General features: G+C 45.0%; 1 protein-coding gene across 3 annotated transcripts in view; it reads left to right on the top strand.

Moving 5' to 3' along the window:
- The first annotated feature begins 867 nt into the window (after positions 1-867).
- The window catches only part of LOC133619140 (formin-binding protein 1-like), a 56158-nt gene continuing 32716 nt past the window's right edge, over positions 868-24309 (top strand). Inside the window, exons 1-14 of one of the 3 annotated variants that reach the window (XM_072915315.1) lie at positions 869-1051; positions 8940-9055; positions 9125-9175; positions 17234-17381; positions 17482-17544; positions 17631-17726; positions 17820-17834; positions 18373-18501; positions 21347-21493; positions 21552-21728; positions 21784-21975; positions 22055-22069; positions 22139-22248; positions 22312-22444. In XM_072915315.1, coding sequence (XP_072771416.1) covers positions 1019-1051; positions 8940-9055; positions 9125-9175; positions 17234-17381; positions 17482-17544; positions 17631-17726; positions 17820-17834; positions 18373-18501; positions 21347-21493; positions 21552-21728; positions 21784-21975; positions 22055-22069; positions 22139-22248; positions 22312-22444 — 1425 coding nt within the window. In that variant the 5' untranslated portion in view covers positions 869-1018. Of the gene's footprint in view, positions 1052-8939; positions 9056-9124; positions 9176-17233; positions 17382-17481; positions 17545-17630; positions 17727-17819; positions 17835-18372; positions 18502-21346; positions 21494-21551; positions 21729-21783; positions 21976-22054; positions 22249-22311; positions 22445-24309 lie in introns of all 3 variants that reach the window. The other 2 variants (XM_072915314.1, XM_072915313.1) reach the window with 2 other exon arrangements.

The raw sequence follows: 24309 nt of genomic DNA, 5'->3' as shown, positions 1-24309 counted from the left end.
AATGGATGTAAAATAGACCAAGTAAAAGACTAGACTGGACCTAAACCAGACCACAATAAAAAAACAAAAATGGACGTAAACTAGACCAAGATAAAGACCAAAATGGATGTAAAATAGAACAAGATAAAAATTAGACTGCACCTAAACCAGACCAAAATAAAGTCCAGAATGGATGTAAACTAGATTAAGAAAAAGACTAGACTTGATCTAAACTACACCAAAATAAAGACCAGAATAGATGTAAACCAGGCAAAGACCAAACTGGTTTTGAACTAGACCAATAACAAGACTAGGCTGGACAAAAAGAAGATTATTAGACTGGACTCAGACTGAACTTGACCCTAACCAAACAGGACCTAGCCCAGACCAAGACTGAACTTGACCCTAACCAAACTGGACCTAGACCAGACCAAGATTGAACTTGACCCTAAACAAACTAGACCTAGCCCAGACCAAGACTGAACTTGACCCTAACCAAACCGGACGTAGACCAGACCAAGACTGAACTTCACCCTAACCAAACCGGACCTAGAGCAGACCAAGACTGAACTTGACCCCAACTAAACTGGACCTAGACCAGACCGAGTGAAAGTCAATAAAGTGGTTCCAAAAGAAATGTATTTGGCGCCTTCTGCTGGATGACGTAAGTAACACGTGACTCACAATGTATCAGAAAGAAAAGAAAAATGTACTCCTGGCGGGAACTCAGAGCAGTGCGATATTGTTTCTGTGATTGATTGATTGATTGATTGATTGATTGACAGATGCCACGTGTGAGTCAGAGATGTTCTGCAAGTGTGAGGAGCGGCACAATGAAGCTTGCACTGCGCATGCTCAGCGCGCTCACGTCCAGCAGCATCCCCCTGGCTGATAACAAAGGCTGGCGCGTCACCGCGTCCGCTGCTCCTTCGCCGCGCACGACTGCATGCGCGCGCACGCAGGCAGGGACAGACAGAGAGACGCGCGGCGTGTGGAGGACGCGCGCTGGGCTCGCCGCCATTGACGAGGAAGACGCAGAATGACGAGCTGCAACTGGGGCGCCGAGCTGTGGGTATGTAGCTGCTAGCTACTAGTTACTAGTTGTATGTAGCTACTAGCTACTAGTTGTGGGTATGTAGCTACTAGCTACTAGCTAGCCCGCGTCGCACCTGCCTCCGCGCGCGCACCTCACCTCCCAACACGCGCATTCCGTGCACGCTCGCTGGTCAAGTTGTTAGCGATGTGAACGCCAGTCACGTGACCGATGACGTCATGTCACTCATTGTTGCATGCTGGTGTGCTGGACCACGCGGGATGACCCGCCCGGGTCCGCCCTGGGACTGCACCACGGCCAGGCTGTGGTCCAGCGCGATTCTTAAGGCGTGAGAGTCACACGTGTAGTACCACTCAGATGCACCAGGTGGCATAGTCTTAGATCCGTGGTCTACACTTAAATTCATGGTCTAGTGGTCCTTGTCAAGTCTGAGATTCATGGTCCAGTGATACAGTCCTAGGCTTAGATTTATAGTCCAGTGGTCCAGGTCTAGATTTTTTTATAATGGTCTATTGGTCCATGTCTAGTCTGAGATTCATGGTTCAGGTCCAGTCTGAAATTCACGGTCTAGTGGTCCTTGACAAGTCTGAGATTCATGGTCCAGTGATACAGTTCTAGTCTTAGATTTATAGTCCAGTGGTCCAGGTCTAGATTTTTTTATAATGGTCTATTGGTCCATGTCTAGTCTGAGATTCATGGTTTAGTCTACTCTTTGAGCCATGGTCCAGTGGCCCAGGTCTAGAATTAGATGTATGGTCCAGGTCTAGCCCTAGATTCACAGCCCAGTGATACAGTTCTAGTCTTAGATTTATAGTCCAGTGGTCCAGGTCTAGATTTTTTTATAATGGTCTATTGGTCCATGTCTAGTCTGAGATTCATGGTTTAGTCTACTCTTTGAGCCATGGTCCAGTGGCCCAGGTCTAGAATTAGATGTATGGTCCAGGTCTAGCCCTAGATTCACAGCCCAATGGTCCAGGCCTAGCCTCAGATCTATGGTTTGGGTATAGTCATAGCTCCATGGTCTTGTGGTCAAAGGGCTAGTCTTAAATTCATGGTCCAGTAGTCAAAGGGCTAGTCGTAGCTTCATGGTCTACTGGTCCATGTCTAGTCTTAGATTCATGATTCAGGTCCAGTCTGAAATTCATGGTCTAGTGGTCCTTGTCAAGTCTGAGATTCATGGTCCAATGATACAGTTCTACTCTTAGATTTATAGTCTAGTTCTAGTCTCAGAACTATGGTTTGGGTATAGTCATAGCTCCATGGTCTTGTGGTCAAAGGGCTAGTCTGAAATTCATGGTCTAGTGGTCCTTGTCAAGTCTGAGCTTCATGGTCCAGTGATACAGTTCTAGTCTTAGATATATAGTCCAGTGGTCCAGGTCTAGATTTTTTATAATGGTCTATTGGTCCATGTCTAGTCTGAGATTCATGGTTCAGGTCCAGTCTGAAATTCATGCACTAGTGGTCCTTGTCAAGTCTGAGATTCATGGTCCAGTGATACAGTTCTAGTCTTAGATTTATAGTCCAGTGGTCCAGGTCTAGATTTTTTTATAATGGTCTATTGGTCCATGTCTAGTCTGAGATTCATGGTTTAGTCTACTCTTTGAGCCATGGTCCAGTGGCCCAGGTCTAGAATTAGATGTATGGTCCAGGTCTAGTCCTAGATTCACAGCCCAATGGTCCAGGCCTAGTCTCAGATCTATGGTTTGGGTATAGTCATAGCTCCATGGTCTTGTGGTCAAAGGGCTAGTCTTAAATTCATGGTCCAGTAGTCTTAGCTTCATGGTCTACTGGTCCATGTCTAGTCTTAGATTCATGATCGAGTGGTGCAGGTCCAGACTTACTTTCAGGATCCTGTGTTCCAGGACTAGTCTTAGATTTATGGTTTAATGGTCCATGTCTAGTCTGAGATTCATTGTCTAGTGGTCCTTGTCAAGTCTGAGATTCATGGTCCAGTGATACAGTTCTAGTTTTAGATTTATTGTCCAGTGGTCCAGGTCTAGATTTTTTATAATGGTCTATTGGTCCATGTCTAGTCTGAGATTCATGGTTCAGGTCCGGTCTGAAATTCATGGTCTAGTGGTCCTGGTCATGTCTGAGATTCATGGTCCAGTGATACAGTTCTAGTCTTAGGTTTATTGTCCAGTGGTCCAGGTCTAGATTTTTTATAATGGTCTATTGGTCCATGTCTAGTCTGAGATTCATGGTTCAGGTCCGGTCTGAAATTCATGGTCTAGTGGTCCTTGTCAAGTCTGAGATTCATGGTCCAGTGATACAGTTCTAGTCTTAGATATATAGTCCAGTGGTCCAGGTCTAGATTTTTATAATGGTCTATTGGTCCATGTCTAGTCTGAGATTCATGGTTTAGGAGTCCAAGTCTATACTCTTTGAGCCATGGTCCAGTGGCCCAGGTCTAGAATTAGATGTATTGTCCAGGTCTAGTCCTAGTTTCACAGCCCAATGGTCCAGGCCTAGTCTCAGAACTATGGTTTGGGTATAGTCATAGCTCCATGGTCTTGTGGTCAAGGGGCTAGTCTTAAATTCATGGTCCAGTAGTCAAAGGGCTAGTCTTAGCTTCATGGTCTACTGGTCCATGTCTAGTCTTAGATTCATGATCGAGTGGTGCAGGTCCAGACTTACTTTCAGGATCCTGTGTTCCAGGACTAGTCTTAGATTTATGGTTTAGTGGGCCATGTCTAGTCTGAGATTCATGGTCCAGTGATACAGTTCTAGTCTTAGGTTTATAGTCCAGTGGTCCAGGCCTAGATTTTTTATAATGGTCTATTGGTCCATGTCTAGTCTGAGATTCATGGTTTAGGAGTCCAAGTCTACTCTTTGAGCCATGGTCCAGTGGCCCTGGTCTAGAATTAGATACATGGTCCAGGTCCAGTCCTAGATTCACAGCCCAATGGTCCAGGCCTAGTCTCAGATCTATGGTTTGGGTATAGTCATAGCTCCATGGTCTTGTGGTCAAAGGGCTAGTCTTAAATTCATGGTCCAGTAGTCAAAGGGCTAGTCTTAGCTTCATGGTCTACTGGTCCATGTCTAGTCTTAGATTCATGATTCAGGTCCAGTCTGAAATTCATGGTCTAGTGGTCCTTGTCAAGTCTGAGATTCATGGTCCAATGATACAGTTCTAGTCTTAGATTTATAGTCTAGTTCTAGTCTCATAACTATGGTTTGGGTATAGTCATAGCTCCATGGTCTTGTGGTCAAAGGGCTAGTCTTAAATTAATGGTCCAGTAGTCAAAGGGCTAGTCGTAGCTTCATGGTCTAGTGGTCCATATCCAGTCTTAGCTTCATGATCTAGTGGTGCAGGTCCAGACTTATATTCAGGATCCTGTGTTCCAGGACTAGTCTTAGATTTATGGTTTAGTGGTCCATGTCTAGTCTGAGATTCATTGTCTAGTGGTCCTTGTCAAGCCTGAGATTCATGGTCCAGTGATACAGTTCTAGTCTGAGGTTTATAGTCCAGTGGTCCAGGTCTAGATTTTTTATAATGTGTCTAGTCTGAGATTCATGGTTTAGGAGTCCAAGTCTACTCTTTGAGCCATGGTCCAGTGGCCCAGGTCTAGAATTAGATACATGGTCCAGGTCTAGTCCTAGATTCACAGCCCAATGGTCAAGGCTTAGTCTCAGATCTATGGTTTAGGTCTAGTCATAAATCCAATGGTCTGGTGGTCCAGGCCTAGTCTTAGCTCCATGGTCTTGTGGTCAAAGGGCTAGTCTTAAATTTATGGTCCAGTAGTCAAAGGGCTAGTCTTAGCTTCATGGTCTACTGGTCCATGTCTAGTCTTAGATTCATGATCGAGTGGTGCAGGTCCAGACTTACTTTCAGGATCTTGTGTTCCAGGACTAGTCTTAGATTTATGGTTTAGTGGTCCATGTCTAGTCTGAGATTCATTGTCTAGTGGTCCTTGTCAAGTCTGAGATTCATGGTCCAGTGATACAGTTCTAGTCTGAGGTTTATAGTCCAGTGGTCCAGGTCTAGATTTTTTATAATGTGTCTAGTCTGAGATTCATGGTTTAGGAGTCCAAGTCTATACTCTTTGAGCCATGGTCCAGTGGCCCAGGTCTAGAATTAGATACATGGTCCAGGTCTAGTCCTAGATTCACAGCCCAATGGTCCAGGCTTAGTCTCAGATCTATGGTTTAGGTCTAGTCATAAATCCAATGGTCTGGTGGTCCAAGCCTAGTCTTAGCTTCATGGTCCAGTGGTCAAAGGACTAGTCTTAAATTTATGGTCCAGTAGTCAAAAGGCTAGTCGTAGCTTCATGGTCTACTGGTCCATGTCTAGTCTTAGATTCATGATCGAGTGGTGCAGGTCCAGACTTACTTTCAGGATCCTGTGGTCCAGGACTAGTCTTAGATTTAAGGTTTAGTGGGCCATGTCTAGTCTGAGATTCATTGGCTAGTGGTCCTTGTCAAGTCTGAGATTCATGGTCCAGTGATACAGTTCTAGCCTTAGATATATAGTCCAGTGGTCCAGGTCTAGATTTGTTATAATGGTCTATTGGTCCATGTCTAGTCTGAGATTCATGGTTTAGGAGGCCAAGTCTATACTCTTTGAGCCATGGTCCAGTGGCCCAGGTCTAGAATTAGATGTATGGTCCAGGTCTAGTCCTAGATTCACAGCCCAAAGGTCCAGGCCTAGTCTCAGATCTATGGTTTGGGTATAGTCATAGCTCCATGGTCTTGTGGTCAAAGGGCTAGTCTTAAATTCATGGTCTAGTAGTCAAAGGGCTAGTCTTAGCTTCATGGTCTACTGGTCCATGTCTAGTCTTAGGTCATGATCGAGTGGTGCAGGTCCAGACTTAGTTTCAGGATCCTGTGTTCCAGGACTAGTCTTAGATTTATGGTCTAGTGGTCCATGTCTAGTCTGAGATTCATGATCTAGTGGTGCAGGTCCAGACTTAGATTCTGGATCCTGTGGTCCAGGACTAGTCTTAGATTCAGGGGCGCCGTTAGGGATTTTGGGCCCCATGAAAAGTATCTTTACAGGGCCCCCAACACAGTGTCATTATTTATTCTGTATTATAATTTCATCATCATTAGGGGCCTCTCTGGGCCCCCCTCCATCATGGGCCCCTAGAATCCGTCTCTTTTACCCCTAGTCTAGTTCTAGTCTCAGAACTATGGTTTGGGTATAGTCATAGCTCCATGGTCTTGTGGTCAAAGGGCTAGTCTTAAATTCATGGTCCAGTAGTCAAAGGGCTAGTCTTAGCTTCATGGTCTATTGGTCCATGTCTAGTCTTAGATTCATGATCGAGTGGTGCAGGTCCAGGCTTAGTTTCAGGATCCTGTGTTCCAGGACTAGTCTTAGATTTATGGTCTAGTGGTCCATGTCTAGTCTGAGATTCATTGTCTAGTGGTCCTTGTCAAGTCTGAGATTCATGGTCCAGTGATACAGTTCTAGTCTTAGATTTATAGTCCAGTGGTCCAGGTCTAGATTTTTTTATAATGGTCTATTGGTCCATGTCTAGTCTGAGATTCATGGTTCAGGTCCGGTCTGAAATTCATGGTCTAGTGGTCCTTGTCAAGTCTGAGATTCATGGTCCAGTGATACAGTTCTAGTCTTAGATATATAGTCCAGTGGTCCAGGTCTAGATTTTTTTATAATGGTCTATTGGTCCATGTCTAGTCTGAGATTCATGGTTCAGGTCCGGTCTGAAATTCATGGTCTAGTGGTCCTTGTCAAGTCTGAGATTCATGGTCCAGTGATACAGTTCTAGTCTTAGATATATAGTCCAGTGGTCCAGGTCTAGATTTTTTTATAATGGTCTATTGGTCCATGTCTAGTCTGAGATTCATGGTTTAGGAGTCCAAGGCTATACTCTTTGAGCCATGGTCCAGTGGCCCAGGTCTAGAATTAGATACATGGTCCAGGTCTAGTCCTAGATTCACAGCCCAATGGTCCAGGCCTAGTCTCAGAACTATGGTTTGGGAATAGTCATAGCTTGTGGTCAAAGGGCTAGTCTTAAATTCATGGTCCAGTAGTCAAAGGGCTAGTCTTAGCTTCATGGTCTACTGGTCCATGTCTAGTCTTAGATTCATGATCGAGTGGTGCAGGTCCAGACTTAGTTTCAGGATCCTGTGTTCCAGGACTAGTCTTAGATTTATGGTTTAGTGGGCCATGTCTAGTCTGAGATTCATTGTCTAGTGGCCCTTGTGAAGTCTGAGATTCATGGTCCAATGATACAGTTCTAGTCTTAGATGTATAGTCCAGTGGTCCAGGGCTGGATTGTTTATAATGGACTATTGGTCCATGTCTAGTCTGAGATTCATGGTTTAGGAGTCCAAGTCTATACTCTTTGAGCCATGGTCCAGTGGCCCAGGTCTAGAATTAGATACATGGTCCAGGTCTAGTCCTAGGTTCACAGCCCAATGGTCCAGGCTTAGTCTCAGATCTATGGTTTAGGTCTAGTCATAAATCCAATGGTCTGGTGGTCCAGGCCTAGTCTTAGCTTCATGGTCCAGTGGTCAAAGGGCTAGTCTTAAATTGATGGTCCAGTCGTCAAAAGGCGAGTCGTAGCTTCATGGTCTAGTGGTCCATATCTAGTCTTAGCTTCATGATCTAGTGGTGCAGGTCCAGACTTATATTCAGGATCCTGTGTTCCAGGGCTAGTCTTAGATTTATGGTTTAGTGGTCCATGTCTAGTCTGAGATTCATTGTCTAGTGGTCCTTGTGAAGTCTGAGATTCATGGTCCAATGATACAGTTCTAGTCTTAGATGTATAGTCCAGTGGTCCAGGGCTGGATTGTTTATAATGGACTATTGGTCCATGTCTAGTCTGAGATTCATGGTTTAGGAGTCCAAGTCTATACTCTTTGAGCCATGGTCCAGTGGCCCAGGTCTAGAATTAGATACATGGTCCAGGTCTAGTCCTAGGTTCACAGCCCAATGGTCCAAGCCTAGTCTCAGTTCTATGGTTTATGTCTAGTCATAGATCCATGGTCTGGTGGTCCAGGCCTAGTCTTAGCTTCATGGTCCACTGGCCAAAGGGCTAGTCTTAAATTCATGGTCTAGTAGTCAAAGGGCTAGTCTTGGATTCATGGCCTGGTGGTCCATGTCTAGTCTGAGATTCGTGATCCAGTGAACCAGTTCTAGTCTTATATTTCGTGGTCCAGTTCTAGTCTTAAATTTTTGGTCCAAGTCCAGTTTTAGATTAATGATCGAGTGTTCCAAGTGTAATATTTGAGCCATGGTCCAGTGGTCCAGGTCTAGTCCTAGTTTCATACTCCAATGGTCCAGGGCTAGACTCAGATGCACGGTCTGGGTCTTGTCAAAGATCCATTGTCTAGTCAAGTCTTAGATTCTTGGTCTAGTGGTCCATGTCTTATCTGATATCTATGGTCCACTAGTCCAGGTTTCATTTTAGAACTATGGTACTCCCCCGCAACCCCAAAAGGGACAAGCGGTAGAAAAAAGGATGGATGGATGGTCCAGTGATCCAGATCTAATATTAGATCCATGGTCCAGTGAACCAGGTTTCATCTTAGATCCATGGTCCAGGTCGTGCATTAGAATCAAGGTCCAGTGGTTGAAGTCTAGTCTTAGATTCATATTCATAGCCCATTGGTCCAGTTCTAGTCTTGGACTTACAGTCCAGGTCTAGTAGATTCATGGTCCAGTGATCCAGGTGTGGTCTTAGATTCATAGTCAAGGTCTAAACATAGATCTGTGGTCCAGGTCTAGTAACATATTCATGCTGTAGTGGTCCAGGTGTGGTCTTAGATTCATGGTCTAGTTGTGCAGGTTGTGCAGGTCTAATCTTAGATCCATGGTCCAGTGGACTGTAGATTCAGGATGCCGTGGTCCAGGTCTAGTCTGGATGCAACTCAGTGTTCAGACCAAGCTAAGGACAGAATGAAAGAACCCACACAAGCCATGAAGTTTCTTGTCCTCCAGGATCAGTTTGATAATTTGGAGAAGCACACCAGCTGGGGCATCGACTTCCTGGAGCGATACACCAAATTTGTGAAAGAGCGAGCCGACATCGAGCAGAACTACGCCAAGCAGATCAGGTGACCTCTCGGTGACCCCACTGGTGATGACATCATAGCGCAGACTGACCTGTGCATGTGTGCCTGCAGGAACCTATCCAAGAAGTACCAACCCAAGAGGAGCAGAGAAGATGACAGCAGGTCAGTCGCCATCAATCTTCTTTTATTCAGAAAGGGAGGCTGGAGTCTATCCCAGCTCACCACCTGTCAATCACAGGGCACCTGCTGGGGGTAGGTGATGTGATTGACAGGTGTGGACTGCACAAACCAAGGTGAGCCGACAGCCAATAGCAGTTTAGTAGGCGGGACTTAAGGAGAAATGACGTCATGAAATTCAAATCTTGATTGAACATGTCAAGAAAAACATGATGACATCATCACACAATGACAGTCAAGTTGCGTTGCGTTCAGGTACGCACCATTGACAGTAAAGTTGTGTTGCGTTCAAGTAAACATTGTCATTAAAGTTGTGTTGCGTTCAGGTACACTGTGATAATAAAGTTGCGTTGCATTCAGGTTTACAGTGGTGTAAAGTTGTGTTGCGTTCAGGCTCACAGCAACAGTAAAGTTGTGTTGCGTTCAGCCTCACAGCAACAGTAAAGTTGTGTTATGTTCAGGCTCACAGCAACAGTAAAGTTGTGTTGCATTCAGGCTCACAGCAACAGTAAAGTTGTGTTGCATTCAGGTACACAGTGGTGTAAAGTTGTGTTGCGTTCAGGCTCACAGCAACAGTAAAGTTGTGTTGCGTTCAGGCTCACAGCAACAGTAAAGTTGTGTTATGTTCAGGCTCACAGCAACAGTAAAGTTGTGTTGCGTTCAGGTACACAGTGGTGTAAAGTTGTGTTGCGTTCAGGTACACAGTGGTGTAAAGTTGTGTTGCGTTCAGGCTCACAGCAACAGTAAAGTTGTGTTGTGTCCAGCTCACAGCAACAGTAAAGTTGTGTTGCGTTCAGGCTCACAGCAACAGTAAAGTTGTTTTGCATTCAGGCTCACAGCAACAGTAAGGTTGCGTTGCATTCAGGCTCACAGCAACAGTAAAGTTGTGTTGCGTTCAGGTACACAGTGGTGTAAAGTTGTGTTGCGTTTAGGCTCACAGCAACAGTAAAGTTGTGTTGCGTCCAGCTCACAGCAACAGTAAAGTTGTGTTATGTTCAGGCTCACAGCAACAGTAAAGTTGTGTTGCATTCAGGCTCACAGCAACAGTAAAGTTGTGTTGCGTTCAGGTACACAGTGGTGTAAAGTTGTGTTGCGTTCAGGCTCACAGCAACAGTAAAGTTGTGTTGCGTTCAGGCTCACAGCAACAGTAAAGTTGTGTTGCATTCAGGTACACAGTGGTGTAAAGTTGTGTTGCATTCAGGTACAAGGTGGTGTAAAGTTGTGTTGCGTTCAGGCTCACAGCAACAGTAAAGTTGTGTTATGTTCAGGCTCACAGCAACAGTAAAGTTGTGTTGCGTTCAGGCTCACAGCAACAGTAAAGTTGTGTTGCATTCAGGTACACAGTGGTGTAAAGTTGTGTTGCATTCAGGTACACAGTGGTGTAAAGTTGTGTTGCGTTCAGGCTCACAGCAACAGTAAAGTTGTGTTGCGTTCAGGCTCACAGTAAAGTTGTGTTGCGTCCAGCTCACAGCAACAGTAAAGTTGTGTTATGTTCAGGTTCACAGCAACAGTAAAGTTGTGTTGCGTTCAGGCTCACAGCAACAGTAAAGTTGTGTTGCGTTCAGGCTCACAGCAACAGTAAAGTTGTGTTATGTTCAGGCTCACAGCAACAGTAAAGTTGTGTTGCGTTCAGGCTCACAGCAACAGTAAAGTTGTGTTGCATTCAGGTACACAGTGGTGTAAAGTTGTGTTGCATTCAGGTACACAGTGGTGTAAAGTTGTGTTGCGTTCAGGCTCACAGCAACAGTAAAGTTGTGTTGCGTCCAGCTCACAGCAACAGTAAAGTTGTGTTATGTTCAGGTTCACAGCAACAGTAAAGTTGTGTTGCATTCAGGTACACAGTGGTGTAAAGTTGTGTTGCATTCAGGTACACAGTGGTGTAAAGTTGTGTTGCATTCAGGTACACAGTGGTGTAAAGTTGTGTTGCGTTCAGGCTCACAGCAACAGTAAAGTTGTGTTGCGTTCAGGCTCACAACAACAGTAAGGTTGTGTTGCGTTCAGGTACACAGACGCAGTGAAAGCAAAGTGGTGTTGCATTCAGGTATGCAGTGACAGTAATGTGTTGCATTCAGATACAAAGTGTCTAATGTTATGCAGTGACAGTGACGGTAAAGTCATGTTGCGTTCAGGTACACAGTCACAGCAAAGTGGTGTTGCGTTCAGGTACACAGTGACAGCCAAGCTTCGTTCAGACACATGGTGACAGTCGAGTTGTGCTGCGTTTAGGTACACATTGACAGTAAAGTTGTGTTGCGTTCAGGTACACAGACGAAGTGAAAGAAAAGTGATGTTGCGTTCAGACACATGGTGACAGTCGAGTTGTGTTGCCTTCAGGCACCCGTACAGGGACAGTAAAGTTGTGTTGTTTTCAGGTACACAGTAACAGTAAAGCTGTGTTGCGTTCAGGTACATTGTCATAATAAGGTTGTGTTGCATTCAGGTACACAGGGAAAGTAGAGTTGTGTTGCGTTCAAGTACACATTGTCAGTAAAGCTGTGTTGTGTTCAGATACACTGATAATAAAGTTGTGTTGCATTCAGCTACACAGTGAGAGTAAAGTTGTGTTGCGTTCAAGTAAACATTGTCATTAAAGTTGTGTTGCGTTCAGGTACACTGTGATAACAAAGTTGCGTTGCATTCAGGTATACAGTGGTATAAAGTTGTGTTGCGTTCAGGCTCACAGCAACAGTAAAGTTGTGTTGCGTTCAGGCTCACAGCAACAGTAAAGTTGTGTTGTGTTCAGGCTCACAGCAACAGTAAAGTTGTGTTGCATTCAGGCTCACAGCAACAGTAAAGTTGTGTTGCATTCAGGCTCACAGCAACAGTAAAGTTGTATTGCGTTCAGGTACACAGAGGTGTAAAATTGTGTTGCGTTCAGGCTCACAGCAACAGTAAAGTTGTGTTATGTTCAGGCTCACAGCAACAGTAAAGTTGTGTTGCGTTCAGTCTCACAGCAACAGTAAAGTTGTGTTGCGTTCAGGCTCACAGCAACAGTAAAGTTGTGTTGCGTTCATGTTCACAGTGGTGTAAAGTTGTGTTGCATTCAGGTACACAGCAACAGTAAAGTTGTGTTGCGTCCAGCTCACAGCAACAGTAAAGTTGTGTTGCGTTCAGGTTCACAGCAACAGTAAAGTTGTGTTGCGTTCAGGCTCACAGCAACAGTAAAGTTGTGTTGCGTTCAGGCTCACAGCAACAGTAAAGTTGTGTTGCGTTCAGGTACACAGTGGTGTAAAGTTGTGTTGCGTTCAGGCTCACAGCAACAGTAAAGTTGTGTTGCGTTCAGGCTCACAGCAACAGTAAAGTTGTGTTATGTTCAGGCTCACAGCAACAGTAAAGTTGTGTTGCATTCAGGTACACAGTGGTGTAAAGTTGTGTTGCGTTCAGGCTCACAGCAACAGTAAAGTTGTGTTGCGTTCAGGTTCACAGCAACAGTAAAGATGTGTTGCGTTCAGGCTCACAGTAAAGTTGTGTTGCATTCAGGCTCACAGCAACAGTAAAGTTGTGTTGCGTTCAGGTACACAGTGGTGTAAAGTTGTGTTGCGTTCAGGCTCACAGCAACAGTAAAGTTGTGTTGCGTCCAGCTCACAGCAACTGTAAAGTTGTTATGTTCAGGCTCACAGCAACAGTAAAGTTGTGTTGCGTTCAGGCTCACAGCAACAGTAAAGTTGTTATGTTCAGGCTCACAGCAACAGTAAAGTTGTGTTGCATTCAGGCTCACAGCAACAGTAAAGTTGTGTTGCATTCAGGCTCACAGCAACAGTAAAGTTGTGTTGCGTCCAGGTACACAGTGGTGTAAAGTTGTGTTGCGTTCAGGCTCACAGCAACAGTAAAGTTGTGTTGCGTTCAGGCTCACAGCAACAGTAAAGTTGTGTTGCGTTCAGGTACACAGTGGTGTAAAGTTGTGTTGCGTTCAGGCTCACAGCAACAGTAAAGTTGTGTTGCGTTCAGGCTCACAGCAACAGTAAAGTTGTGTTATGTTCAGGCTCACAGCAACAGTAAAGTTGTGTTGCATTCAGGTACACAGTGGTGTAAAGTTGTGTTGCGTTCAGGCTCACAGCAACAGTAAAGTTGTGTTGCGTTCAGGTTCACAGCAACAGTAAAGATGTGTTGCGTTCAGGCTCACAGTAAAGTTGTGTTGCATTCAGGCTCACAGCAACAGTAAAGTTGTGTTGCGTTCAGGTACACAGTGGTGTAAAGTTGTGTTGCGTTCAGGCTCACAGCAACAGTAAAGTTGTGTTGCGTCCAGCTCACAGCAACTGTAAAGTTGTGTTATGTTCAGGCTCACAGCAACAGTAAAGTTGTGTTGCGTTCAGGCTCACAGCAACAGTAAAGTTGTTATGTTCAGGCTCACAGCAACAGTAAAGTTGTGTTGCATTCAGGCTCACAGCAACAGTAAAGTTGTGTTGCATTCAGGCTCACAGCAACAGTAAAGTTGTGTTGCGTCCAGGTACACAGTGGTGTAAAGTTGTGTTGCGTTCAGGCTCACAGCAACAGTAAAGTTGTGTTGCGTTCAGGCTCACAGCAACCGTAAAGTTGTGTTGCATTCAGGCTCACAGCAACAGTAAAGTTGTGTTGCATTCAGGCTCACAGCAACAGTAAAGTTGTGTTGCATTCAGGCTCACAGCAACAGTAAAGTTGTGTTGCGTTCAGGTACACAGTGGTGTAAAGTTGTGTTGCGTTCAGGCTCACAGCAACAGTAAAGTTGTGTTGCATTCAGGTACACAGTGGTGTAAAGTTGTGTTGAGTTCAGGCTCACAGCAACAGTAAAGTTGTGTTGCGTTCAGGTTCACAGCAACAGTAAAGTTGTGTTGCGTTCAGGCTCACAGCAACAGTAAAGTTGTGTTGCGTTCAGGCTCACAGCAACAGTAAAGTTGTGTTGCGTTCAGGTACACAGTGGTGTAAAGTTGTGTTGCGTTCAGGCTCACAGCAACAGTAAAGTTGTGTTGCGTCCAGGCTCACAGCAACAGTAAAGTTGTGTTATGTTCAGGCTCACAGCAACAGTAAAGTTGTGTTGCATTCAGGTACACAGTGGTGTAAAGTTGTGTTGCGTTCAGGCTCACAGCAACAGTAAAGTTGTGTTGCGTTCAGGTTCACAGCAACAGTAAAGTTGTGTTGCGTTCAGGCTCACAGTAAAGTTGTGTTGCATTCAGGCTCACAGCAACAGTAAAGTTGTGTTGCGTTCAGGTACACAGTGGTGTAAAGTTGTGTTGCGTTCAGGCTCACAGCAACAGTAAAGTTGTGTTGCGTCCAGCTCACAGCAACTGTAAAGTTGTGTTATGTTCAGGCTCACAGCAACAGTAAAGTTGTGTTGCGTTCAGGCTCACAGCAACAGTAAAGTTGTTATGTTCAGGCTCACAGCAACAGTAAAGTTGTGTTGCATTCAGGCTCACAGCAACAGTAAAGTTGTGTTGCATTCAGGCTCACAGCAACAGTAAAGTTGTGTTGCGTCCAGGTACACAGTGGTGTAAAGTTGTGTTGCGTTCAGGCTCACAGCAACAGTAAAGTTGTGTTGCGTTCAGGCTCACAGCAACAGTAAAGTTGTGTTGCATTCAGGCTCACAGCAACAGTAAAGTTGTGTTGCATTCAGGCTCACAGCAACAGTAAAGTTGTGTTGCATTCAGGCTCACAGCAACAGTAAAGTTGTGTTGCGTTCAGGTACACAGTGGTGTAAAGTTGTGTTGCGTTCAGGCTCACAGCAACAGTAAAGTTGTGTTGCATTCAGGTACACAGTGGTGTAAAGTTGTGTTGCGTTCAGGCTCACAGCAACAGTAAAGTTGTGTTGCGTTCAGGTTCACAGCAACAGTAAAGTTGTGTTGCGTTCAGGCTCACAGTAAAGTTGTGTTGCATTCAGGTACACAGTGGTGTAAAGTTGTGTTGCGTTCAGGCTCACAGCAACAGTAAAGTTGTGTTGCGTCCAGCTCACAGCAACTGTAAAGTTGTGTTATGTTCAGGCTCACAGCAACAGTAAAGTTGTGTTGCGTTCAGGCTCACAGCAACAGTAAAGTTGTGTTGCGTTCAGGTACACAGTGGTGTAAAGTTGTGTTGCGTTCAGGCTCACAGCAACAGTAAAGTTGTGTTGCGTCCAGCTCACAGCAACTGTAAAGTTGTGTTATGTTCAGGCTCACAGCAACAGTAAAGTTGTGTTGCGTTCAGGCTCACAGCAACAGTAAAGTTGTGTTATGTTCAGGCTCACAGCAACAGTAAAGTTGTGTTGCATTCAGGCTCACAGCAACAGTAAAGTTGTGTTGCATTCAGGCTCACAGCAACAGTAAAGTTGTGTTGCGTCCAGGTACACAGTGGTGTAAAGTTGTGTTGCGTTCAGGCTCACAGCAACAGTAAAGTTGTGTTGCGTTCAGGCTCACAGCAACAGTAAAGTTGTGTTGCATTCAGGCTCACAGCAACAGTAAAGTTGTGTTGCATTCAGGCTCAGAGCAACTGTAAAGTTGTGTTGCATTCAGGCTCACAGCAACAGTAAAGTTGTGTTGCGTTCAGGTACACAGTGGTGTAAAGTTGTGTTGCGTTCAGGCTCACAGCAACAGTAAAGTTGTGTTGCGTCCAGCTCACAGCAACAGTAAAGTTGTGTTATGTTCAGGCTCACAGCAACAGTAAAGTTGTGTTATGTTCAGGCTCACAGCAACAGTAAAGTTGTGTTGCGTTCAGGTACACAGTGGTGTAAAGTTGTGTTGCGTTCAGGCTCACAGCAACAGTAAAGTTGTGTTGCGTCCAGCTCACAGCAACAGTAAAGTTGTGTTGCGTTCAGGTTCACAGCAACAGTAAAGTTGTGTTGCGTTCAGGCTCACGGCAACAGTAAAGTTGTGTTGCATTCGGGTACACAGTGGTGTAAAGTTGTGTTGCGTTCAGGCTCACAGCAACAGTAAAGTTGTTTTGCGTTCAGGATCACAGCAACAATAAAGTTGTGTTATGTTCAGGCTCACAGCAACAGTAAAGTTGTGTTGCATTCAGGTACACAGTGGTGTAAAGTTGTGTTGCATTCAGGTGACACAGTGGTGTAAAGTTGTGTTGCGTTCAGGCTCACAGCAACAGTAAAGTTGTGTTGCGTTCAGGCTCACAGCAACAGTAAAGTTGTGTTGCATTCAGGTACACAGTGGTGTAAAGTTGTGTTGCGTTCAGGCTCACAGCAACAGTAAAGTTGTGTTGCGTTCAGGCTCACAGCAACAGTAAAGTTGTGTTGCATTCAGGTACACAGTGGTGTAAAGTTGTGTTGCGTTCAGGCTCACAGCAACAGTAAAGTTGTGTTGCGTTCAGGCTCACAGCAACAGTAAAGTTGTGTTATGTTCAGGCTCACAGCAACAGTAAAGTTGTGTTGCATTCAGGCTCACAGCAACAGTAAAGTTGTGTTGCGTTCAGGTACACAGTGGTGTAAAGTTGTGTTGTGTTCAGGCTCACAGCAACAGTAAAGTTGTGTTGCGTCCAGCTCACAGCAACAGTAAAGTTGTGTTGCGTTCAGGCTCACAGCAACAGTAAAGTTGTGTTGCGTTCAGGTACACAGTGGTGTAAAGTTGTGTTGCGTTCAGGCTCACAGCAACAGTAAAGTTGTGTTGCGTTCATGTACACAGTGGTGTAAAGTTGTGTTGTATTCAGGTACACAGTGGTGTAAAGTTGTGTTGCGTTCAGGCTCACAACAACAGTAAGGTTGTGTTGCGTTCAGGTACACAGACGCAGTGAAAGCAAAGTGGTGTTGCATTCAGGTATGCAGTGACAGTAATGTGCTGCATTCAGACACAAAGTGTCTAATGTTATGCAGTGACACAGTGACGGTAAAGTCATGTTGCGTTCAGGTACACAGTCACAGCAAAGTGGTGTTGCGTTCAGGTACACAGTTAACAGCCAAGCTTCGTTCAGACACATGGTGACAGTCGAGTTGTGTTGCGTTCAGGTACGCAGACGAAGTGAAAGAAAAGTGATGTTGCGTTCAGATACATGGTGACAGTCGAGTTGTGTTGCCTTCAGGCACCCGCACAGGGACATTAAAGCTGTGTTGCGTTCAGGTACACAGTAACAGTAAAGCTGTGTTGCGTTCAGGTACACATGGTGTTTGGCCTTCACCGCCACACTTCGCCAACTCGGCGATCTGGCGTCGCAGCGAGAGGAAGTGGCCGACAACTTGAGCTCGCAGGTGGCGTCGGAGTTGAGCAGATTCACTCAGGAGTTGAAGGCGGAAAGAAAGTCTGTGAGTGACGTGTACACACACACACACACACACACACACACACACACACACACACACACACACACACACACGTGCTCATATTCTTTTTGCCCCCCCCCAGCATTTCCAAGATGGCCGCCGTGCCCAGCAGCACATCGAGAGTTCCTGGAAGCAGCTGGAGTCTGTGAGTGTGACTCCGCCCACATGGGTGGACCCGCCTCCTCTCAGGTGTGACATCATCAGGTGGTAACCCACAGTGTTGTTGTTCAGACCAAACGGCGCTTCGAGCGAGACAGCAAGGAGGCGGAGCGAGCGCAGCACTTGTCCAGCAGGATGGACATGGACAACAACATGGAGGCTGAGAAGGTTGGTCATCAATGAGCTTCTAGAACCATCAATGTGCTTCTAGAACCCTGAAGAATGTTCTAGCACTAAAAGACACTTTCCTCTGCCTTGCAGCGCTGCTCCTTCAAGGTAACATCTCATTTCCTACCTGGACTCACCTCATTCTTGGAGCAAGTGATGGATTGTTGATAGTGCCACCTGCAGGACTGGACTAGTTTGATTGTTGATAGTGCCACCTGCAGGACTGGACTAGTTTGATTGTTGATAGTGCCACCTGCATGACTGGACTAGTTTGATTGTTGATAGTGCCACCTGCAGGACTGGACTAGTTTGATTGTTGATAGTGCCACCTGCAGGACTGGACTAGTTTGATTGTTGATAGTGCCACCTGCAGGACGGGACTAGTTTGATTGTTGATAGTGCCACCTGCAGGACGGGACTAGTTTGATTGTTGATAGTGCCACCTGCAGGACTGGACTAGTTTGATTGTTGATAGTGCCACCTGCATGACTGGACTAGTTTGATTGTTGATAGTGCCACCTGCAGGACTGGACTAGTTTGATTGTTGATAGTGCCACCTGCAGGACTGGACTAGTTTGATTGTTGATAGTGCCACCTGCAGGACTGGACTAGTTTCACACGCTCCCTCTAACAAACCTTTGTGCAGGCTCGTCAGACGGCGCAACAGAAACAACAAACTGCCGAAGAGTCAAAGAAGGAATATGTGAGCAGTTTAAACCAGTTTAACCAGGACCAGCACCAACATTACCACACCATGGTGCCCGTTATATACCAGGTAAAGCAGGAAGAGAATATCTACCTGGTGTACACGCTACAAAACCAGTTCAGGTGTATACCTGGTCTACACTAGTATGGCAGGTATATAAACCAGTTTAGGTGTATACATTAGTATGACAGGTATATAAACCAGTTTAGGTGTATACATTAGTATGGCAGGTATATAAACCAGTTTAGGTGTATACATTAGTATGGCAGGTATATAAACCAGTTTAGGTGTATACATTAGTATGGCAGGTATATAAACCAATTTAGGTGTATACATAAGTATGGCAGGTATATAAACCAATTTAGGTGTATACATTAGTATGGCGGGCATATAAACCAGTTTAGATGTATACATTAGTATGGCAGGCATATAAACCAGTTTAGGTGTATACATTAGTATGAAAGGTATATAAACCAGTTTAGGTGTATACATTAGTATGGCAGGTATATAAACCAGTTTAGGTGTATACATTAGTATGGCAGGTATATAAACCAGTTTAGGTCTATACATTAGTATGGCAAATATATAAACCAGTTTAGGTTTATACATTAGTATGAAAGGTATATAAACCAGTTTAGGTCTATACATTAGTATGAAAGGTATATAAACCAGTTTAGGTGTATACATTAGTATGAAAGGTATATAAACCAGTTTAGGTGTATACATTAGTATGAAAGGTATATAAACCAGTGTAGGTGTATACATTAGTATGGCAGGTATATAAACCAGTTTAGATGTATACATTAGTATGAAAGGTATATAAACCAGTTTAGGTGTATACATTAGTATGGCAGGTATATAAACCGGTTTAGGTGTATACATTAGTATGGCAGGTATATAAACCAGTTTAGGTGTATACATTAGTATGGCAGGTATATAAACCAATTTAGGTGTATACATAAGTATGGCAGGTATATAAACCAATTTAGGTGTATACATTAGTATGGCGGGCATATAAACCAGTTTAGATGTATACATTAGTATGGCAGGCATATAAACCAGTTTAGGTGTATACATTAGTATGAAAGGTATATAAACCAATTTAGGTGTATACATTAGTATGGCGGGCATATAAACCAGTTTAGATGTATACATTAGTATGGCAGGCATATAAACCAGTTTAGGTGTATACATTAGTATGAAAGGTATATAAACCAGTTTAGGTGTATACATTAGTATGGCAGGTATATAAACCAGTTTAGGTGTATACATTAGTATGGCAGGTATATAAACCAGTTTAGGTCTATACATTAGTATGGCAAATATATAAACCAGTTTAGGTTTATACATTAGTATGAAAGGTATATAAACCAGTTTAGGTCTATACATTAGTATGAAAGGTATATAAACCAGTTTAGGTCTATACATTAGTATGGCAGGTATATAAACCAGTTTAGGTGTATACATTAGTATGAAAGGTATATAAACCAGTGTAGGTGTATACATTAGTATGGCAGGTATATAAACCAGTTTAGAGGTATACATTAGTATGAAAGGTTTAGGTGTATACATTAGTATGAAAGGTATATAAACCAGTAAGTGTATACATTAGTATGGCAGGTATATAAACCAGTTTAGGTGTATACATTAGTATGAAAGGTATATAAACCAGTTTAGGTGTATACATTAGTATGGCAGGTATATAAACCGGTTTAGGTGTATACATTAGTATGGCAGGTATATAAACCAGTTTAGGTGTATACATTAGTATGGCAGGTATATAAACCAATTTAGGTGTATACATAAGTATGGCAGGTATATAAACCAATTTAGGTGTATACATTAGTATGGCGGGCATATAAACCAGTTTAGATGTATACATTAGTATGGCAGGCATATAAACCAGTTTAGGTGTATACATTAGTATGAAAGGTATATAAACCAGTTTAGGTGTATACATTAGTATGGCAGGTATATAAACCAGTTTAGGTCTATACATTAGTATGAAAGGTATATAAACCAGTTTAGGTGTATACATTAGTATGAAAGGTATATAAACCAGTTTAGGTGTATACATTAGTATGAAAGGTATATAAACCAGTGTAGGTGTATACATTAGTATGGCAGGTATATAAACCAGTTTAGATGTATACATTAGTATGAAAGGTTTAGGTGTATACATTAGTATGAAAGGTATATAAACCAGTAAGTGTATACATTAGTATGGCAGGTATATAAACCAGTTTAGGTGTATACATTAGTATGTATGGCAGGTATATAAACCATTTTAGGTGTATACATTAGTATGGCAGGTATATAAACCAGTTTAGGTGTATACATTAGTATGAAAGGTATATAAACCAGTTTAGGTGCATACATTAGTATGGCAGGTATATAAACCAGTTTAAGTGTATACATTAGTAAGAAAGGTATATAAACCAGTTTAGGTGTATACATTAGTATGAAAGGTATATAAACCAGTTTAGGTGTATACATTAGTATGAAAGGTTTAGGTGTATACATTAGTATGAAAGGTATATAAACCAGTAAGTGTATACATTAGTATGGCAGGTATATAAACCAGTTTAGGTGTATACATTAGTATGTATGGCAGGTATATAAACCATTTTAGGTGTATATATTAGTATGGCAGGTATATAAACCAGTTTAGGTGTATACATTAGTATGGCAGTTATATAAACCAGTTTAGGTGTATACATTAGTATGGCAGGTATATAAACCAGTTTAGGTGTATACATTAGTATGGCAGGTATATAAACCAGTTTAGGTGTATACATTAGTACGAAAGGTATATAAACCAGTTTAGGTGTATACATTAGTATGGCAGGTATATAAACCAGTTTAGGTGTATAGGGCCGGTCTAACCAGTGTTGTCTGGGTCTGGTCTTGTCAGCGGATTCAAGACATGGAGGAGCGTCGGATTGACCGGATCGCGGACGCCATGCGTTTGTCGGCAGAGGCAGAGAAGAAGTCACTTCCTGTGGTGAGTCGCTGCTTGGACGCCATGATGGACGCCGCAGAGAGCATTCAGGCCAGGATGGTGAGCGTGCGCGTGCAGCGGGCGTGTTGTCGCCATGGTAACCGAGGTCTACGTGCAGGACACGCGCCAGGTGGTGGAGGTGTACAAGACGGGCTTCGAGCCTCCGGGCGACGTGGACTTTGAGGACTACAGGGCCACCATGAGGAGGAGCATCTCAGAATCCAGTTACCTCGACAACCAAATTGAAGGGCGGAGACAAAGCAGGAAGTTGTGGCCTTTCCTGCGCAAAAACAAGGTACACCCGCACACACCATCGGACTTGCCTCTTGATGACCCGTCACTCCCAGCAGCTGTTGAATCTCCTGTCGTCGCCTCGGCAACCCCCGCCCCCACCACCCACCTCGCCTTCGCCCGGGGGCGTGGTCAACAGCCCCCAGTCCCCGCCCCCAGCCTCCAGAGAACCGATCGCCCAGCGACTCAACGACCTGATGACGTCTGGCTCCCGAACCAGGAAGCAGTGCCTTCGCAGCTTGAAGAGAGGGGTACCACATTTCATAAACACCTTTCATTCTTTAATAAACATCTGACACGCTTTCTTCAATTCTCCTTTTGGACGGACAGCTGTCACTCAAACTGGTAAGTGGAGGAAACATGCCTAACAAACTCTGGTGGCATCACCACAACGTGCTGTTGCCGTGGTTGCAGGGCTCCGCCCCCGCGGACTGCAGCCATCTGCCTGCAGAGCAGCGGCGGAAGAAGCTTCAGAGCAGGATCAACGACATCAGCCAGGAGATCCAACGCGAGCGCGAGCAGAGGTGACATCAGCCTCACTTCCTGTGACGCCAGTGTTGTGTTGACGCCACGTTTGCTCACCGCAGGGACGCACTGATGAAGATGAGGGAGGTGTACGAACGAAACCCTCAGATGGGCGACGCCGCCGCCCTGGAACCCCGCTTGGATGAAGTGAGGCGGAGCCTCCAGCGACTGGAGGAGGAGCTCAGGACCAACCAGGTTGACACAATGTTCTTGGGCACGTTTTTTGAGAGGTTACTCAGGGGCGGTTGGACCTGGCAAGGGGCGCGGCCATCTGTCGGAGCTGATGCGTGACATCGTTGAGTTCCGCCTTGACCTTGCCCAGCTCCTGTCGCTGCTCGTTGATGATCTTGATCAGCTCGCCGCGGCACTTGTCCAGTTTCTGGATGCGTTTTTGGGTCTCTTCGTCTTTCTGCTCCAGTTGCCGCCGCAGACTCTGGATGGTTTTCTCAAAGTGGTCCGACTGCAGCTTGTTGGACTCCAGGAACTTGGAGATTTTTTCCTCGATGGCGTCCACGTTGACGCCCTCGTCTCCGGTGATGTACTTCCTCTTCAGGCTGGTGATGGCTTTGATGAAGGCTTTGGGCTGGTTGAGGAGGGAGATGGAGGTTTCCAGGTCTTCCTTAAACCTGCGGATGTAGGTGTCCTTGGTGAGGTGCACACATTCCAGGTTCTTGACAATGGCCTGGTAAGCCTTGACTCGGCCCTCGTGGAACTTGATCTTCTCTGCCAGGTCTGCCGCTTGCATTTTGTTCAGGGCCAAGTCCTTCCTGGTGCCCTTGTGGGACGCCTGCTCGCTGATGTACTCGCTCCGCAGAGCCTCCATGTCGATCTCCATCTGCCTGAGGGTCTCACGCAGGCCAGCACAGCTGCGCTGCTCCCGCTGCAGTTGCTCGGTCACAATCTCTTTGTGCGCCTGCAGCTCGCTGATGTCGAAGTTCTTGGCCTTCAGATCTTTGCTCTTCTGCTCGTCAGACTTCTTCAGCGCCTCCTTCCTCTCCATCAGGTCGTCGTTGGTGTTGGTCAGGGCGGTCACCTTGTTGGACAGCGCGTTCTTCTGCATCTGGATCAGCCTCATCTCCACCTCGTGGTCATACTTCAGCTTGTCTCGGATACTCTTCTGGGCCTCCAGTTCTTCCTGGCGCTCGCAATGCGCAACGTGCATCTTGCGCTTGTCTTCCGTCAGTTCCTCCACGAGCTTGTTGGCCTTTTCCATTTGAGCACTAAGGACGACGGCCTGCTTGGCGGAGGCCTCGTCTTTCTCACGTATCCTCATGTTGAACTCTTCTTCGGCCTTCTTGAGGCGCTGGCTGTGCTGCTGGGTCTGGGCTTCCAGATTCTTCTCCCAGGTGACCAGCGATGCCTCCAGCTCGGCGATCTTGTCTTGGAGTTGGACCTGAATGGCTTTCAGGTCGTTAACTTCCATGTCGGACCAGTTTTTCTTCTGCTCCATGGAGAAGATCTTGGCTTGGTGCACCTTCACCTGGGTCAGCAGCTCCACCTTCTCCTTCTCTGCAGCGTTCAGCTTCTCCTGCAGATCATGATTCAGCGACTCCAGAGACTTGACCTTGGTGTCATGACTCAGGATGTCTCCCTGCCACAGCTTGTTGAACTCGTCTGACTTCTGGATCAGCCTCCTGATCTTCCACCCGCTCTTTTGGTCCGCCATTGTCACGATGTGTTGCCCGGTTGGCGTTCATCGGCCGAGAACTGTGGAAAGAACAAAAGTTTGCTGCCTTTGAGAAACCACTAACAAGAACAAATGTTTGCTACGTTTAAGAGTAACGATTAACAAGAACTAAAGTTTCATACGTTTAGGGGTAATGACTTAGAGAGTAACGACTACAAGTATGAAGTAAGTTAAGAGTAGCGACTAAGAAGAATGAATGTTTGTTACGTTTAGGAGTAACAACTAACAAGAATAAATATTCCCTTCGTCTCAGAGTAACGATCAACAAGAACTAAAGTTTGTTACGTTTGGGAGTAACGATTAACAAGGACTAAAGTTTCCTACGTTTAGGAGTAATGACTTAGAGAGTAACGACTACAAGTATGAAGTAAGT

Source organism: Nerophis lumbriciformis, linkage group LG20 (genome assembly GCF_033978685.3).
Source record: "Nerophis lumbriciformis linkage group LG20, RoL_Nlum_v2.1, whole genome shotgun sequence".
Lineage (NCBI taxonomy): Eukaryota > Metazoa > Chordata > Actinopteri > Syngnathiformes > Syngnathidae > Nerophis > Nerophis lumbriciformis.
The sequence above is the reverse complement of the archived record's forward strand: the minus strand, read 5'-3'. Positions and strand labels throughout refer to the sequence as shown.